This window comes from Pestalotiopsis fici (genome assembly GCF_000516985.1).
Source record: "Pestalotiopsis fici W106-1 unplaced genomic scaffold PFICI_Scf_7, whole genome shotgun sequence".
NCBI classification, from domain to species: Eukaryota; Fungi; Ascomycota; class Sordariomycetes; order Amphisphaeriales; family Sporocadaceae; genus Pestalotiopsis; species Pestalotiopsis fici.
This window is the reverse complement of record NW_006917097.1, coordinates 2,824,990-2,843,756: the sequence shown is the minus strand read 5'-3', so window position 1 is coordinate 2,843,756 and position 18,767 is coordinate 2,824,990. Positions and strand designations below refer to the sequence as shown.

Here is an 18,767-nt window from a genome sequence, read left to right as displayed (position 1 = left end):
AGCATCAGTGTAGTAGCTTTCAGCCACGCACGCCACATCTCGAGACTGGTATTGCTAGGTATCGCGTCAGCAGGATGAAGGCACAGATGCAATATAACGCATCGTTTGGGCTTAAAAAGCGATATGCCAGCTACCATATTCTTCATACATCCCAACACTGCTTGGTCCGCTCCGGCAAGCCTGCAGCGATGGGTGGCATGACATGCGCATCATCGCCAGGTCTCTGAACCAGCTGGCCGGCCAAGCTCTTGAGCTGCTGCAGGGGCGCAGTGGACGAGAATACTTACCTACATCTCGGCCGCTGGCTCGCTGCCACTGTCTGAAATGTACTACTCGTGTCCCAGTATCTGGGAACAGCAGTGCTTCCCTCCCCAGCAAAGCGGGGCAGCCGCAGGGACCTCAGCTGGCGTCCGCCCATGACCCCTCGTCATACCCGCCCCACAAGCCAGTTGATAAGACCAGGGCAGCATGTCCATGGCGACACGGGAACGGAAGACAGCTGTGATTTGGGAAAATAGGTACCTCTTCCATTTGTACCACCTATGGAGGTAGGTAGGTAGATAGCCTTACCGGGTGATGACCCGTGTGCCAGCGCAAGCAGTCTGGTTCACTGTCATCATCGCCCTCACTCGCTTATCCGCACATCCTCATGGCTACCTGCAGAGCAGCACAAACACCTTGAGTTCTCGCACTCCCTCGATCGCCGAGTAGCAACCAGACTGCCCATGGCCGACCGTTTGCCGGAGGCTTTCCGGCAAGCGAAAGAACAGATTCTTTCCCGGGGACAGAAGATCTCTGTCCGCAACGGACAAATTGAGTATGATGAAGCATACTTCATGCGTCCGGGGAGAGCATCGCGACTGCTGGCCACCAAGTTGGAATCAACCATCTTTGGCTCCCTTTTGTTCCCCAGCGACGAGGAGAGACGGGACTTTGCAGACAAGATTCTGCGCCCACCCGGACTTGCCACCATTCTGCTAACTATTCTCGCCAACGGGACACCTTCTATGGTGCAGACGTTCGAGCGCAGGTTTTTACGGCAGACTCCTCCTTGTACGCATTCAGATCTCGATCTACCTTTCAGTAAAGCACGGGCCGAGGAGATATTTGGCCAAGATGGCTCCAGATTCTATGAGATTCAATCCAGAAGCGACGCCACCACACTTATCGAAGGCAGCTTTGAACAGACACACAATCCTGAAGACTGTTTACCCTACCTGGACCAAGATCGCCGTGGAAACGGGTCATACGGAACAGTGTATATGGTCCGGATTGAGCGCGGTTATTACAACCTTGGGCGGGTCGGCACATTCTTGAATACAGAGGTTCGTATACTGGTTTGAGCGCAGGAACCATGACGATAACAAGCTTACAAATGAGTAGGTCATGTTATTGGCGAGGAAAGATTTTGAACCCGATGAGGATTCGTTTGCGTCCTTTCAAACCGAGAATGATATCTTCAAGAGCCTTCACGATACGAATCCCCCGTCAAGCATCATGAGAGCTTTGTGCAGCATCACCATGAAAATCGACGATTACCAGTTCCCGACCGCCAGTATCTTCTCCGAGCCTGCCGATCTCGACTTGTGGCAATACTTAATGCAAGAGCGAAAGCTCGGCCCCAACGAACGTATACGCAATTTGCAACAGATGTTACATATAGGACACGGCCTCAAGTGGCTCAATTGCCATGAAAAGAAGAGCTTGGTCACTGGGAATTATGAGGAGGTTACCTACGTCCATGGTGACCTGAAACCAGACAACATCTTTATTTATCCGGACCCTAAGGGCCCGCATAGTGTTGTGTTTAAGATTGGTGATTTTGGGGAAGCTTGTCTCTTGACACGGTCTAAAGATCAGATGGGCGTTCGTCGGCCAAACCCTCAAGTTCCCCGCATCGGTACATATTGGGCTCCTGAAACTCAAGAAGGGAAAATTGGTACCAAAAGCGATGTGTGGTCATATGGCTGTATTCTGCTCTTGGTGTTGTTGTACAATCATCAAAAGGGCGGCGGTCCCGAAGGTATCACAAAATTTGCCACACGCCGTGCCGAAGCGCTAGGAGACGGCAACAAGGACGTCTTTTACCGCACCAAGCGCCCGAGATTCCCGTTGGGACAATCCATCTGCAATAGGGCCGTCGGCGACTGTATCGAGAGCATGATTTCAAATAACAAGAAGAGCACGAATGGATACGATCAAACTGCAACAAAAATCCTTGAGTATCTCGATTCAAACGTCCTCGTGCGGGAGGAACGACGTGCAGAGATTACCAAAGTGTGCAGAGACCTGGGAAACATCATGGATGAGAAGCCTGCTGAAACGCACGAGGACCATAATGTCAGCTTTGCAAAATATCCATTCGAAAATTCTACTTCCTTGCGGGACTCCTACTGCAGACACTCACCAGATGGCCACGTGTTTTGTTACTCGGCCGAACAGATTGTGTTCTATTACCCCAATGGGCGGATTTATACCCAGGTTGAAAAAGGTCTCATGGACAAGAGACTGAAATGGTCAGATGAGGTTCTGCCAAATTCGAGAGCTTGTGGGACTAGTGCTATCTGCATAGTACACAAGACCGCGACCAAAGACTCGGCTCAGGTTGGTTTCCACATCGCCGCGAATAAGAGGTCACGCTGATGAAGTATAGCTGAGCATACAATATTTCGGCCAAACGGACAAATCTACTCCAGTACGGCTGGCAGAGGTCACCTCTGTAAATGGTGTTTCACTATCTCACGACCAAAAGTTCCTTGCCGTTGCTTGCGAGTCTAGTCGGCCAGGAAGGTTAAACGCCCGTGTCCGCATGTATCGTGTGTCAGACTTCATTGTGTAAGTTACCCTCGCAGTCTTGCATCCTTGACCAATGCTTATTGGAGGAAAAGTCCGAACCGACTCGTGAACACTGCAACAATGTCGACCTTGCGAACTTTTGTTTCGACCAGTAGTGCTCCCATTATCGAAACGCAGGACGACCAACTAGCCGATGGGGAAATCAAAGATGTTCAAGCACAAGGCCACGTAGACCTCCTTTTCTCCAGCGACGGTAAAACGCTTTATCATGCACACCGGAGAAAACACCAAGCTGTCATAACCATGTGGGGTGTTGAGACTAACGAGGTCGCCGAGAACACTGACAGCGCTGATGGCAGCGAGGATGCTGACAAAGCATCATCCTCAATGAGACGTCGTCGAAGTGGCTCATTTATCGCACAATCTGTCATCAAGGATGAAGTGAGTGGTTTTAACTTGGGTTTCTAAGCTTGACTCATTCAGCTGACCGGTTGCTCTCAGGATATTAACTACAACCATATCTTTATTACCGGCATTGTGCCTTTGTATGGCCTGAGAGGATTTCTGGCAGTCACCCATGAGAAGTATATCATTCAGCGGATATGGAGTACCAATCGGCAAAGTTGGACTGAGGCGACGTTTGAGGCGATGCGAGGGTTAAAGACAATTCTCGTCACGAGAGACAACTCGCGATTAGTGATGCTGGCGACTCCTAACGGACATACCCTTGAAATTTATGTGAGCGCCCTTAGGAAGAAATTCGAGGCCCAGCGGCTAGTTACCAAAGACGAAATACGTTACGATCCCCGGAAGGACTCGGCGTATCTCTCTGAAACTGCAGACAAATGGCTGGAGCTTCAAGTGGCTAGCAAGCAGAAGAGCTGCGTTTTCACGTATCGTTTCAAAGTAATTGTTTAGATGAGAGGGGCTTGTTATCATTCACGCTGGCCATAAGGGTGAAGAGGTTATTTCACCAAAACAAAATTGTCCTTGAAATTGAAAACAGGAGAGCAGTAGCCAGAACTAAAGGCATTAATTTCCTCTGAGTTTCCTTGACACCCACTTCGAGTCAATGACTCCCCCCAAATCATACCACGATCTATTGGCTCGGTTATGAGCCTTATCGATGTGCTTCGTTTTCAGGTCAGTGAGATCCGCAAAAATGCGATTAACATCCGCCGCCACCCGTAGGCTGCTCCACCAGGCCTCGCCATCGCGAATAAAGCGAACGATTTTCAGTAGTAGAGTGAGTCCAAGAAAGATCCCAACCTAGTCATTGATAAGTCCATTACCCGCAAAAAGTCCTGGTTACGAGGGTGCTTACAATTAGAAAAGTCGCGACGCCTTGGGTGGGGTTGGTATTGTAGTGGAGGGTAAAGGCTCCGCCAACGAAGACGATGATCGGGCACATGATGGCAGCGAACAAGGAAATGGTCAAATGGAAATAGTACCATCCATTATCCCCAATGTCCATGACATCTTTATCGGTCGTGGGAGCAATGCGATGTCGTCGGCAACTGAAATCAGGAATTAGACCATAATACTACGAAGTATTGGACAATGATGCTCACCATTTGAAGAACCGATACGCAGCAAAGGACTCCCAACCCCACACTAAGATGCAGGACACAGAACCCATCTCAATGACAACGTCAATGGCCTGTTTGTAGGTTAGATGCCAAGCAGGTTGCTAAAGGACCTGAGACAAGCTTACTGTTGAATATTTGCTTCCTGGAATATATTTGAGAAAGGGCAGGATGAGACCCCACGCAGACACCAGGACAGCCACGTAAGGTACGTCAAACTTGCTTTTTCTGGACAGAAACTTCATCAGGTAAAGCCACCACTTGCGCCAGCCCTGGGCATCGGGGTTCATTTCCTTGGAGATGGTAAATGTGAGACCGAATAGAGTTCGTGACGCCACGTAGAGGGCAGTGCTCGAGGTGGACGCAATGTTGATGATAAGAACAATTGACAAGGCCGTGTCCAGGCCTTGCACATGACTCATCTTCGCACTGTTAATGAAGATAGAGCTACTCCAGTCCTCTTTCTTGTCGCCGGCCAACGTGGGCTGACTCGGGTCGTCCCACGCGACATTTTGCATAACGACCCAAGCGCTCCAAAGGTAGAACACGGCAGATACGATTGGGACATACTGTACCAAGCCCTGGAACGGACTTTTGCGGGGGTAATCAAACCGGCCAGACGCTTCATTTTCTTCGCTCGCAGAGTGTGAACTGATGCTTTGCATCAAGCCATTTCCGTTAACCCCTTGATGTGTCGATCCATGCGTCGGATAGAATGTTGCATTATTCGCTGTCCCTTCTTCTTCTCTTGTATTCACATTCGATTGGTCATTCCTGCCATTCTTGGCTTCTTGCGCTGTCGCGGCCACAATTTCGATCCCGACATACGAAAAAGACGCCAGAAACATTGATGACATGAGGACACCGAACCAGCTTTCGCCCTCCGGATGTTGAAAAATCACATCTCTTGATTGTACTGATAGGTTGTCAACGATGGACAATTGATCATAGTCTTGCTAGTCAGTCATACCTTCAGAAGCCTGCGTCGAGCTGTGGTCACCAACTGGAAACAGGTTCAGTCAGTCCATGGTCATCAAATAAAGTAACGTATAAATAATCAACCCTTGAAGCGTGTCAGTATTTTGGGAGAATGCAACCCACCTTTCGGGTTAATGACGCTCATGATTATGATAATGGCAACAACTATAGAGAGCTTGACGGATACCAGAGTGAGCTCAATATTCCGAAATATCTGTACGAGAGTCAGTTTCTTTGACGAATGCCAAGATCCCAGTGGGAGGGCTACCTGAATGTCTGTCAAGTTGAACAAGATAGGCAACAGGAGAGAGAAAATAGTGATGACGACCGATGCGCCGTTGGGCACGTCAAGGTCGCTGACCAGTTGACCGATCGTTGTAGTCAATCCAGCAAAAGAAAAACAGTACGTGAGCCTATCATGACATGATTAGTATATGCCAAAGAAACTTCATGCCAGAAGCGTCATTTTGCATCTTTACGCACCAGTATAGAACTCCGACGCTCTGTCCAATTTCCTTGTCGACAAAGCGCTCCACAAATACGATTAGTGCGCCGGCTATAGGCCAGATGCGCAGCAGAATGGTCAAGCAGGTCATGATCAACAGACACAATGCACCCAAGAAGCCATACGCATAGACGACAGCAGCTTGACCCCCTAGCCCCTCGATTATTCCGACTCGGACGTAGAACCCCATCCCAATGGTGGCACTAATCGCGATTGCGAAAATGTGTATGGGATACAACTCACGACTAACAATAGCATCGACGTCAGAGAGAACATAACTTTGTTTTTCTTTTTCTTTTTTTCAGTGAAACATACCGTAGTCCATCTGGCTCTGACACCCTTGGCACAACCATACCGGCTCCAGGTGTCCCAGACGCCCCTCCGTGCTGCGAAGAGTTTGTGCTGGGTCGTACACTTGACGGCGGGCTCTCATGACGTGATGGAGTCGAAGTCCGTCTGCTGGGGGTCCGATTAGAAGATGAAGTCAAGAAATGCCGTTGGTCGCTTGGGCCCGCGTCGGGAAAGTCGAATGGGCGAGTGATGTAGGAGAGGCGATGGCCAGGACCTAAATCCAGCTCCGTCTCGTCAAAGTCACCACCACCACCACCCACCCGGAGGGAGTTGTCGCCTGACATTATACAAACTTCTCAGTCCTTGCGCTTTAAGATGCGATACTCCAAGTTTGAATAGGTCAATTCATTTGGACCAATCTTGTGCAAATTTCTGCATGCTGACAAAAAGACACACAAAACCAGCCGCAAGGCTCCCGACCTCCCGTGTGTCTCAATTGTTTAGGTAAGCACCAGACGCGGCCCTTCCTCGCCTTGCCAGATTGTCGTCTTCTGCCTTGCACTAGCTAGTCCTTCTGGAGATTGGTGTTGACTTATCAGACCTATACAATTGGCTGGCTGTATGCTAGGGTACGTTACAGCGTGTTCAGCTGCAGGGTGTGCAGGGTCAATCACATACTGACTGGGCGCAGGCAGGGATGGTCCGGACCCTTTCGTTCTTGGGCCTCAAGTTTACCTCCTGACAGCAGACTGAGAAAACGCCTGGCGAACCGTACTGACTCACCCCCTAAGCTGCGCATGGGTCATCGGCCAGGTCGCCTGTCTTGGCCTATGATTACATTACGAGGCCTCAAAAGATCCACGGCCACATAAAGAGCAATCATTCCAATCTCCGTATATACTCTGTGCATTTGTGACAAACCAAAGATCCATACCGCTATCTATCGCATCAAAATGCCCCAGCCAATGCAGCGTTGCGCAATCAAATATCGATATATTGGCGAAAACGCTCTCGTGGCTCTGCTACATAGCAAGTGGCCAAAGATTGACAAGAAACTGTTTAACATCAAGGTGCGCCTAAAAGGATTCCATTGCGACAAGGCCCCTCGACTTACCCTGCCAGTAGCTCAGGAATGATGTGCTGAAATACTCCGCCCCAGAGAAAATCAGCCTCGAGGACGCCAAGTAAGTACATTCCGATCGGAAGATAACCGCACATGCAGCCCCCATAGATTTGAGTTTCCTTTTCCTTTGCTGACTAGCAACCTTAAGAGCAGCTCAGGCGCAGTGGGTGGAGAGTCAGGGATCCTAGCGCGATTGTAAGCTTTCCCAGCCGCAAGCCTCCCAAAAAGGACAAGATGCATGCAGAATGAGGGTCCCATGGGCGGGCGGCATAGGCAACAAAGGCTGTTCTATTGGAGGCTGTGCGGGGTGACACTGGTGATCTCTCTTGATTCCACGAGGGATGAGGGCTTTTTTTTTTTTTCCAACTTACACTTGGTTCAACCGTGTATTAAACAAACCTGGTCGACGATGTCCCTACTTTTCAAGCATCAAATCAATTAAATTACATAATGCAACTTCAAAAACAGCGCCGAGTGCCCAGACACCTGGTGTCCGACGTCTTCGTTGACAATGGTCGGTCATACATTGACATGATTGAGCTGAATGACGGCGCGAGCATCGACCCCGAAAAAGCAACCAACCTGTCGCGGACCAGACGTGTTGTCGACGTCGAAGACCTGAAAGATCAACTCTCGGCCTCAAACCCAGCAGTCCGTGTAGCGTGAGTAGTCCATTACGCAGCAACAAGGAACAAGAGATAGCAGTCGCTCATAACCCGGTCTAGTGCAATTAGTCAAAAATACTCGTGGTCGCCGCTGCAAATTTCAGAAGAGATGTTTGAATCCTTCATGGACCATGTGGAAGCGTTTGACGGCCTTAGGGATACTGCCATATCTTTTAGGAGCAGGACGACCGATCTCGAACAGGCGCTTCCAATCTGTACCTGGAGGGACCAATCCCCGATACGTGGTAAGATAATTCAAGGCTAATTCATAATCAAGTATTGACTATTGTTCCAACAGAGCTATCATATATCATCAAATATGCCGAGACGAAAGTATGCGATGCAGAAAAGACCGATTGGGTCATAAGACAAATTGGCATGTACCAGCACTTTAACAGCAAGACACGTTCCACTGTCTGGATGGTGATATTGCCCAACCAGGAGTCATACTGTCCTGATACCATGTGCAATATATTCGGTTTGGTCAAGCATCCACTCTGCCCGCACATTGACAACCTATTTAACCATCTAGACAATTGGAGATGGTACATGGCCGACCATGAGCAAAGATTTCAAGACCTTGTAGGTTGCGAAACAACTTCACAGTTCATATAGACTATTAACAATGTGGTAGGCAGAGTCGGTCATGAATGTAGAGATTGAAGAAACATTAGACTTTGTGGCCATGTACGACCAACTCTCTGGACTTCGATATGTACAAAGCCGCATAGCTCCCTTGATTCCGATATTTGCAGGCTATCATCAGATTCTACAGAGATTGCGCATCTTCAATGAGCAACTCCTGGCTAGTGGCTATGTGGTCAAGGATGACTCTCACAGCTTTACCTCGTCGCTGGAAGACATCACATCCAAGGTCCAATCTTTCGAGGTCAATGCGCAGTTCCTGCTCTCGAGAGTGGCGCATACTATTCAAATGGTGAGCAAGGCCGACGTCGAGGTTGCCATTACTGGCACTCTTGATCGCTGATTCATGATACAATAGGCATCGGACACCATTACTTTGAAAAGCCAAAATAATACCGAGGACATGTCCAACAACATGTTGAAGGACAGTCTTGCTATGCGCATCATCACGCTGGTGACACTAGTTTTCCTTCCTGGAACTTTCGTCTCTGTAAGTGACAGATTGCAAAACTCTATGCTTCTTTTTTCCCCTGAGCATCTCATGTCTTGCGATGTGATCTGATTTGAAAACAAGGGTTTCTTTGGCATGGGCTTCTTTACTATTGACAGCGATGACGGTGGCAAGTGGGTGATAAGCCCGCAATTATGGGTTTATTTTGCTGCCGCCATTCCGGTCACGGCACTCACCTTGGCGTTCTGGCGATGGAGGAATAGACGAGCAAAAGCCAAGCGGTTCTCTTCATCACCAGTCTAATGGCGACTGTTTTGCGAAAGTATCCAAGTTTTATTTCCGACAAGAGCGGTGCTGCGATCAGATTGTTTCCAGTCCGTCGCCATGAGGCTCAATTTTGAAAACGAGATATGCAGATTGGTAACTTTCGGGGGATATGCAACGTCAGGATAATCCTCGGGAGCCCCTTCTCTAGAGCATATAGGTGACACAACTGCGTCATATTGGCTCTGCTTTCTTTGAAGACCATGCAAGGTTGTGCCAAAAGTCCCGCGCATGCAGTGACGTGCACCTGTTGATCATCAACATGCAATATATGGTCTGAGATGAACGATTTTATTCTGGCACTAACCCCGTCCAAGACCTCGAATTGGCGACACGTCAAGACTGTTGCCAGTGAACAATGCATGCATCTGCAGCGCGCCATTCAAGCTTCTTTTAGTGCATTTAGTTTATTGTGGCTAGCACTCTAAGCCACTAGACATAGTCGCTGGCCAAGACGGAGCGCCGTTGCTGGCGCTAGAGATGATGAACTCTCATGTCTATAACAGGCGCTTGGAGACAAAAGCATCAAGACGCAAAGATATCAGGGAACGTAGAGACCAAAATTGAGAGCTCCCGACCCCTTCACTAAAGTGGAGGTGTGGCATAGGTATCCAGTAGCTTTTCGCCGAGAAGCGGGGACCATCATCAGCCTTATCAAAGATCAACTTCGCACAGCCCACCTCATCCCAATGTTTCCCCTCTCTCCAACGCACGTCTTGCAGGCAGACGTGGTGTCCCAGCCTTGCGTTTAAAACGAACCTGAAAACAGCATTCGAACTCGAGATTTAAGTATAGTGACTTGCACCTTTGGCCAAAGCGGGCATGACCGCAGTCAGACTCGCACTTTACTCACGAGAATTGGCAAACGCCCGTCACCGCGTGACCCGCCCAGAAATGTTAGCTTTGTTATTACGACACTGTGGAACATTACTATATGAACTTTCGCAATGTCAGAAACACCTCACGGTGGCTTCTTGTGCCATAGTTGCCGGCGCGGACCGTTCAGCCCCGAAGCATGGAAGCAACTCAATCCGAAGGGAGTCGTCGAGGCCGCCCAGGGCGGTAGGTACCACGACGTGCCGGAGTACTCATACGAAGTGACCGTTGCAGCAATCAAAGATTCCGTCACAATGAAGTGCTGGTGGTGCAGCAATATTTACGATAAATTGGGGACTGGCTTTTTGGATTCGTTCTCAGACGATCACTCTTTGGGCTTATTCATGGGTTTGCATATTCCACGAAGAGTCACGCCTCCAAGAATAGACAGATTGTCCGTGTTGGTCTTTTTTAGAAGCCAAGAACATAACAAGGATGAACGCCTTCATTTCGGCATTTGCACTCGTTCAGGTGAGCCACATCTTTCTAGCGGTTCAATGAAGTGTTAACGTATCTAGACCTTGGATCACAATATTTTATACCATATGAGCAGACAGGATTTGAAGGATTCGATCCTGAAGTTGCTTCACAGTGGATTCGAGAGTGCCGCCAGAATCACGTGGGATGCAAAGTAAAGGACAATCTTCCCCGCCCAACGAGGATTCTTGAAGTCTCACAAGATTTGAAAGACATTCACATGATAACTGAATACTCCGCGGATGCCGATTACGCGTTTCTATCTTATAGATGGGGTGGACCGCAGCCTCTTCTCTTGGAGACCGATACTGTACCCACCTTTCAAGATGGCATACCAATTGAAAGTCTTCCCGCGACATTGCAGGACGCAGTTCAGGTTGTCAGAAGTTTGGGTATCTCATACATCTGGATCGATGCTCTTTGCATCATTCAAAACTCTCACAAGGATGTCACTACAGAAATATCTCGAATGGCGGGTTATGTGCAACAGGCTGAAATAGTCATTCAGCCGTCAGGACTACATTCCGTAAATCAGCATTTCCTTCGTGAAGATGGTCATGATTCTAAGCCCACGGACGCGGAAAGACCCCGCTTTCTGGAACTCTCTGTTCCCAATACCGATGATCAGAATTACCCCATTCTTCTTGACCCAGATCCCGATTGGTATGATGCCCGCAACGAACCAATCAATACCCGAGGCTGGGTACTTCAAGAGAGATTATTGTGCCCACGCATTCTAATATTCCCCAGCACTGGCGGCATGGTTTGGCAGTGCGAAGAATTTGAATCTAGGCATGGAAGGCTACACTACGGCTATACGCTGCATGAGGGCCGACATTGTATATTTTCTGGATGGAGCTTAAATCAAGGCTTTGTTCCAAAGTCAGATCTTACACCGGAACACGTCTTCCATGCATGGGTGAGTGTGGTGGATGACTATTCGATGCGGGACTTAACAGACCCCAATGACAAGCTCACCGCCATCTCGGCGCTGGCTCAGTACTTCTCGGACGAGTTCGGACATATTTTGGGCAGGTACTGCGCTGGACTCTGGTACAACTGCATCGATATACATTTGCACTGGTCGACTACCTGGAAGCGTGGCCATGCCATACCCGGGATCAGCCTTCCCGCGAAGCGGGCTCCATCGTGGTCCTGGGCCACTACAGACAAAGCCATGTATTTGGGGCGCTTGCAGGGAGGAAATATAACCGAATTCCGACCACGAGTATTGGATTGCGAGATAGACCTGGTAACGCCTGAGCTTCCATTCGGGCGCGTCACCGGAGGCCGATTAACTTTGGAATGTATTGTGGTCGACGTGATCCTGCATCCGGAAGGTTGCGTCTTTGAAATGGGATCTGAAGCAGAAGCTATGGAGTCTATTATCGGCGCTCAAGACATCGGCTCTGATGATGTTAGACTAGGTCAACGAATCGGGAACTTTTTTCTGGACGCTGTAGAATACAAACTTACAGTCGTGACGAGATACAAGGCGATCCTGCTCAGCTGGCCCTATTGCATAATATTGCGAAGGACGGCCAATGAGACATTGGAACGGATTGGGATGATGGAACGGGAACTGACACCCCAAGCGAGGAATATAATTTATGAGTGGTCATCACGTAAGGGAAGAACGATATGCGTCATAGAATAGCTTCTGTAGTTCCTCACGAAGAAGTAATTCGAGACACGAAGCATGTCATATGTAATCAAAATCATTATTGGAAAACTCTATACACAATACCCCGAACCGCCAAATAAAACCATGAGGTGACCTGGGGCGGATAAACCCTTGATCGATCAGGTATTCATAATTTCAATAGTCAGACTGATGTCACTCTGCGGCTAGGACAATTTCATACACCCGAGGCACGCTTCCCCTAATGTGCTGGGACCAAACGTGCAATCTATTATTGAGATTAGACTCCTAAGTCACCAGTGTATTATTTTTCACGGTTTGAATAGACCATTGACCGAAAACAACTTGGTATATTCCACCGCTCGCTGAGTCCTTTGGCATCGGATTAGAGATGGATACCCAGATTGGCGGAAGTTGTCGATCCTGCAGCAAAAATAGTGATTATGGGTGTCATGAACCAAATCGGACGCAGCTTCAAGTGTGTCTGGCTATCATGACTCTTTATTGAAAGGCTCCTGAAGTATGACATGTATAACTAGGTCGACGTTGACTGATTGAGCAAGCACTTCTCTAAGAAAGGTGGCAGTGTAATCAGCACCACTCAAGGCGAGGGCATCGGGCGTTTCGGATCTGGTGAGGTCTGCATTTTCAACAGTCTCGCTGGTGTGTGAAAAGATGAATGAATGATTATTATCGGATGCTAGGATGGAAACCAAGGACTCCATCAACTGCCTATTAAGTACAAGGTACAGCCGCGCATGTATGTAACATAGTGGGCACTGTGCCAGATAGTGACGGAGCTCCAAAGAGCTGCTTCAGTGATGAAGCCACTCATAATAGTGTTTTACGAATACATCTTAGATGAATAGCCCCCATTGAACTGCTTCCTATTACGTGGGACATTCTTGAAATTTAGTGCCGTATTCGGTCTGCAGTAGTCGCCCCATCGCGCCCTTCATGTCAAGTAGAAAATCATGTTCCCCACAGCCCACGGTGAAGATGGACTAACCATCAACTTTTGCAAACTGACTGCCCTCAAGTGAATGAAGGACGAGGCACTTTTCAAAGAGCATTTATACGTGAGACATGATTTGGTATCCTTATTTTGTTCGTGATTGATATCCTCAAGATTTATCCTACCAAGTTCCTGCAGTCTTCATGAATCCCTTGAATCATTCAAGCTTGCACGAAGCCATCATTTCATCATTCCTTGTCAATCAACGCCCCCCAACCATCGGTGAAATAGCTACGCGCTTCCAATGCAACACAGATGAGGCACGAAAATGCCTGCGAGACTTGGCAAAGTATCATGGCGTTGTGCTTCATCCAAACTCCGACGAGGTCTGGGTAGCCCACCCTTTCTCAGCGGCTCCCACGACCTGCGTCGTATCCTCGGGCGAGCGCAAATGGTGGGGGAACTGCGCCTGGTGTTCACTAGGCGTCATGAAACTTGCAGGGCAAACATCTACTCTGTCGACAAAGGTTGGCGCCATTGGCGACGAGGTTTCCATCACGGCCCAAGACGGGGAGCTTTTGGACAAGGACTGTGTCATACACTTTCCCATTCCGATGCGCAATGCCTGGGATAACGTCATTTACACCTGCTCGGTCATGCTCTTGTTTCGCAACGAGGCCGAGGTGGACGAATGGTGTGCTACCAGAGGCATCCAAAAGGGAGACGTACGGCCCATTGAACAAATTTGGAACTTTGCTGGCGAATGGTACGGACGGCACGCCGATGCAGATTGGACGAAATGGTCGGTGCGCGACGCCGTGGAGATGTTCAGTCGTCATAATCTGACGGGCCCGATCTGGGCACTGGGGGAAGAAGCAGAGCGGTTTTGATTACCCAGATTTTCAATGGCTAGATGTCGACTTCGTACCTGGATCTGATGGGAGCGTTCAGTATTACTCATGCGTTCCGCCTCCTGTCAGCTTTGGTAATGGGCAGTGTAATCATTGCTATATGCATCATCTCCTAACAGGAAAGCAGTAGAACTCAACAATGCCACATCTCCTAACAAAACGATGACCGACTGTGAAAGCACGTGGTCTCAAATTTCACGGGTTATTTCCTCAGCTGCAACAAATGTAGTCTCGCTACAGTAATACAGGATTGAATCACTCTTGTCCTCCCTGCCACTATGTACGACCTAATAGGACATGGTTCATCAGATCGGGTCAGATTTCAAAGAGACACGTGTATTACTTTACCCCACCGTCTTCAAGGTGAGTGCGACCAATTTCCAGATGACGCGCCTGTCTATTTTCTACACGGAATTTTCGGCAATCAAGCGCTGAGGCCCAATGATGATTTCGACAGAAGTAGTGCTATAGTAGCCAACAAACATATCTGCGGAGATTACTTCTTCTCTCAGTCATCCACAAGCTGTAGAGATTAGTCGTGGTGGCCCTTATATAATTGATAATTAGTTATTTTCCATTGGTTGCTAGCTTAATCGAGTCATGATGCCAAGATGAAATCGGCTCCGCTCGCATCCCAACTTGGATGTGAGACTAGCACCATATCATACAAGGGACATTTCCTGGTAAAGACTATAATCGCGACGGCGCAGTCGGTTCCCAATGCAGAAATATAGACCGCATCTCATGAGCTTATTACACGCTATATACTTAAATCTGGGTAATTGGCCTGAATCTTCAAGGGCGCACCCGACCACGGGGCCGACAGCTAATACTATATAGACTGCAGGGGACAGTGGAGAGCCCCTCGGCTGAGCCAGTATTTTGTCATGGATAAATATCGAAGTATATAACCCATTACGCCTCCTAGATCATCTTTCGAAGTTTCAATCATTGATTTTATTCATAAACTACCTAGGTATGCTTGGAGGTTCATTATCCCTAGTGCCATCCACCGTAATCTAGCATGACTCATTACGTGACATCAATTTTGGCGGAGGCCACAAATCTAAGGATCAAGTTGCGGATGCTGATCTGTATCACTGTCCTTCCGCCGACCAGGTTCAGGCGGTCACGAATCATGCAAATCCATTGGTGAAGATGTCCAACAATGCAAAGGCAGCCACTGAAGCCGAGCACAATAACTCTCTGAACTGTCTGCAACAATCTCCCAAAGCAGTCGCATGGTCTGTGCTACCTGCATTGGGAGATTGTGAAAGAGACACAAATGAGACCAGTAGCTCTTCTACAACGGTTTTGTTTTATTTTCAAACAAGACCTAGTACTATGTATATAGGACTCAAAATCCCCGACTATCAAGAACAGGAGATCTCGTTGAGTTTGAAATGAAAGGTTAAGTTATTTCATAGGTACCTTGGAAAAATCCTTTTCCATCCCCTCAAATATGGCACTGAAACCTAATAGAAATCTTTAGTGTAGAATAAAGCTACCTAGTTGGTTTTAAAACGCCACCAGCCTTGGCTCTAATAAAATGTTTTGTAGGCTTGTAGCGCTTTGGCCACGCTTACGCCCGCTGTGGATGGGCCCCCAACACTTCAAGATTTGCACTTTGACTGCCCCGCCGCTGTATTGATGGAAATTCATCCTTCTTCCACTTCATATACCGGATCTTATGTGTGCACCCAAGCAAAAGCCTGTATACGAGTACCCTAGACATCGAGGCATCTATACCCAGGTATACTAAAAGCGCCGACAAGGGCTCGACCTTATTTGACCTTACCTACAAACTCTTCAAGTGCATCAGCCGCGGGTTAGTACTACTCGGCCTTCCGAACCTCAACCCTTACTCCGAGCCTCAACGCCCGAAACAGTAGTCATGGAATATTACTAAGGCAACATTTTCACATTGAAGATCAACTACCCGTTTCGGCATGGATCATTCGTAACTGCCGGCTCCTGACAAAGCAGGTTATGTAATACGCAAAGCCACTCAAACATCCAGACTTTCAAGTCTTTGCAGTTGCAGGTCTGTAGTGACCGAAAGCCCAGGTTAGAAATCGATCGCATGGAGGAAACCAGCCAAAGTTCAGGGCAGCTGGCTCGTGCCCGCAAATCTAGTAAGCGATCCAGGACTGGTTGGTATGTTGTGCATCATATCCCATTGAAATCTGTCATAAACCAACAGTCCATGGCTGTTTTGCTAATATTATTCTCTAATCTAAAGCCCAGAATGCCGAAGACGGAGGATCAAATGCGACGAGCAGGAGCCCCAGTGTGGGCAGTGTCGGCAACGTGGGCACGATTGTACGCTGCAGGACTCAAAGTTCAAGCTTTTTCAACCAGTCCAACAACAGGCCGCGTCAGACGGTGGTAGTAGTAGTAGCGCTGCGACCCCAAAAAGAGCACCAGCGAATCAAGGAACCACCGTTTCCAATGCAAGGACAAGAACGTCGCCCGGGGTTTCCGAACAGGCTCAGCCTCTTCCTGAGCAAGCCACCCAAGAAAATAGAGAATCAGATGCTAGTAAATCTGGCTCTAAAAGAATCTCCAAAATTCGGAGAGACATCACAACAACCACTGTGGTGCTGCCTGTGGGTGAGGCTGGAGCCAGTGAAAGCAGCTTACATGACACCACGCAGTCACCCGCAGCTACGTCAAAACAGGCAAGCCACGGCTCGACGCTGGATATACAGCCCAGCATTCATACCGGTGGACCCCTTGAGCTCGTCAAAGATGTGGAAAGCATAAGAAGTAGGACCACCACCCCACGTTCCATATGATAAATGGCAAGATAACTACGAATAAGAGCCGATACTCACAAGAAATGCAGGCTCTAGGACTCCGGAGAGTTCATGTTCATCTACATATAATGCCTCGGCAAACTCAATCATCAATCCCCTCAAAGATACGCAAGAGGAGCTTTTTCTTTTGAGGCACTACTCTGATTGCGTTGCCCCGTGGTATAGTCTCAATCTATCCAAATTAATTATGGAATCCTAGGCTCTAACAAATATGTCAGGATGGATCACTTGTATCGCTATGAGGTTTTCAGTCGCGAAGTTCTCAGTCTTGCACGTGAACACCCTCTACTGCGTTACGCTGCCTGCGCCGTTGCTGCCAAACAACTGGGGCAGATGAGAACCTCGTTATCTACCATGGTCCGTGGCAAAACCCAAGAACACCTCGCGAGACTTGCTCAGGGTAGACTTGGATTTGGCTGGTTTGGCGCGAAATATTATGAAATGGCAATACAAACCCTGGCCAAATCAATCTCTCGAACCGATGCTGCAGCTAACCTGGTCTCAACACCAATGTCCTTGTCTCAGGGCAATCTCATGGTGCATGCTGACAAGGAAGATCCAATCGTGAGGCTTCTTGGAACTTGTATACTCATTCAGTACGAGCAGCTCAGCGCTAGCCGGAACGCTTGGTCTGGCCACTTGACGGGATTTTCAAAACTGCTTTCCTTGATCGACGATGGGGGCCTCCTCATACCGAACCCTGTCTTTGAGGCAGTTTATCCCTTCACCAAGGATGTCATGTACATGAAAGCCGGATTCTGGAATTTTGTAGTCAACGACCTAGAAGAATCCTGTCAGTCCATTTGTCTTGCCTTGTATGCCGAAATTGTTCATTCGCTGATTGACATGAACAGTTGTCTCGAGAAGGAAAACGCGCGTTGACACCAACAACCTTTCTCTTTGGCGCAATATGGGTCTCCTCATCGATGATGATGGGACAGTGGCTAATGATGTTACTCCGAATGGGCTCCTCAGCACACCGGAGCATGCAAGAGACAAGGTGCTATCATTCGCCCTCGTCAGACTGTTATGTATGCTCGTAGATTACGTGGCGCCTTTATCATCCAACCTGAATCTCCTTCTTAGTCACGATACGACTGCGTTTGGGTATTTGGAGAGCCGATTTGATTCCTGGCTTCAAATCTTGTCTCCGTCATTTCATGCTGATGGGACTTTCTTGACGCGACGATCAGATGATCAGGATTCAGATTTGTTCAACCGAGAGCTCTGGTTCAGCAATGACCTCTGCTCCACCACTATGATGTATTATCACATGGCACGCATGCTTTTACTCATTCATCGCCCGTCCGATCTACTGCCAGGAACCACTTCTTCGGCTCCCGCAAGCGCATCATTCGATCTGCTGCTTACTTTTCGGGACATTGAACAAAAGCTTCGGTATCATGCCTCCGAAGTAATTGCCATTATCAATGCAACGCCGTGTGATGCTGTCAAGCTTCGAGCCATCCAGCCGCTATACGTGGCTGGCAGATGTTGTACTACAGCAAACGACCAGCGATTACTGATCAAGATGCTTCGGAACATAGAAGACAATCTTGGGATTGCGACGGATTACAGAGTAAAGTCACTGCTTTCAGAATGGAGGACATCTTGCGACACCCTTGGCTTGGAAACAAGGTTACCAAACCCAAATCGATCCCCATAGTCAACTCCTCTGTGGTCCGTGCTGCAGCCAGGGTTTCATTGACCCGCCACGAGATTT

At 48.5% G+C, this 18,767-nt stretch overlaps 6 protein-coding genes across 6 annotated transcripts; 5 read left to right on the top strand and 1 right to left on the bottom strand.

Annotated features, from left to right (window-relative positions):
- Window positions 1-725: 725 nt before the first annotated feature.
- On the top strand, window positions 726-3,714 carry PFICI_10494 (uncharacterized protein; the record flags this gene model as incomplete). Its single annotated transcript, XM_007839075.1, has 5 exons — window positions 726-1,325; window positions 1,384-2,604; window positions 2,654-2,835; window positions 2,889-3,237; window positions 3,280-3,714. 5 exons carry the CDS (start codon window positions 726-728, stop codon window positions 3,712-3,714), a joined length of 2,787 nt encoding a protein of 928 aa, XP_007837266.1.
- A 114-nt stretch (window positions 3,715-3,828) lies between these two features.
- On the bottom strand, window positions 3,829-6,500 carry PFICI_10493 (uncharacterized protein; the record flags this gene model as incomplete). Its single annotated transcript, XM_007839074.1, has 9 exons — window positions 3,829-4,065; window positions 4,121-4,313; window positions 4,368-4,456; window positions 4,511-5,298; window positions 5,353-5,385; window positions 5,484-5,574; window positions 5,629-5,773; window positions 5,844-6,110; window positions 6,181-6,500. 9 exons carry the CDS (start codon window positions 6,498-6,500, stop codon window positions 3,829-3,831), a joined length of 2,163 nt encoding a protein of 720 aa, XP_007837265.1.
- A 1,229-nt stretch (window positions 6,501-7,729) lies between these two features.
- On the top strand, window positions 7,730-9,343 carry PFICI_10492 (uncharacterized protein; the record flags this gene model as incomplete). The annotated part of the gene is made up of 6 exons (XM_007839073.1): window positions 7,730-7,941; window positions 8,005-8,189; window positions 8,243-8,526; window positions 8,579-8,881; window positions 8,948-9,079; window positions 9,164-9,343. 6 exons carry the CDS (start codon window positions 7,730-7,732, stop codon window positions 9,341-9,343), a joined length of 1,296 nt encoding a protein of 431 aa, XP_007837264.1.
- Window positions 9,344-10,311: 968 nt separating this feature from the next.
- On the top strand, window positions 10,312-12,201 carry PFICI_10491 (uncharacterized protein; the record flags this gene model as incomplete). The annotated part of the gene is made up of 3 exons (XM_007839072.1): window positions 10,312-10,588; window positions 10,798-12,134; window positions 12,196-12,201. The coding sequence occupies 3 exons, from the start codon at window positions 10,312-10,314 to the stop codon at window positions 12,199-12,201; spliced, it is 1,620 nt and encodes a 539-aa protein (XP_007837263.1).
- A 1,316-nt stretch (window positions 12,202-13,517) lies between these two features.
- On the top strand, window positions 13,518-14,204 carry PFICI_10490 (uncharacterized protein; the record flags this gene model as incomplete). Its single annotated transcript, XM_007839071.1, has 1 exon — window positions 13,518-14,204. The coding sequence occupies one exon, from the start codon at window positions 13,518-13,520 to the stop codon at window positions 14,202-14,204; it is 687 nt and encodes a 228-aa protein (XP_007837262.1).
- Window positions 14,205-17,263: 3,059 nt separating this feature from the next.
- Window positions 17,264-18,710, top strand: PFICI_10489 (uncharacterized protein; the record flags this gene model as incomplete). Its single annotated transcript, XM_007839070.1, has 2 exons — window positions 17,264-17,837; window positions 17,899-18,710. 2 exons carry the CDS (start codon window positions 17,264-17,266, stop codon window positions 18,708-18,710), a joined length of 1,386 nt encoding a protein of 461 aa, XP_007837261.1.
- Between the last annotated feature and the right edge of the window lie 57 nt (window positions 18,711-18,767).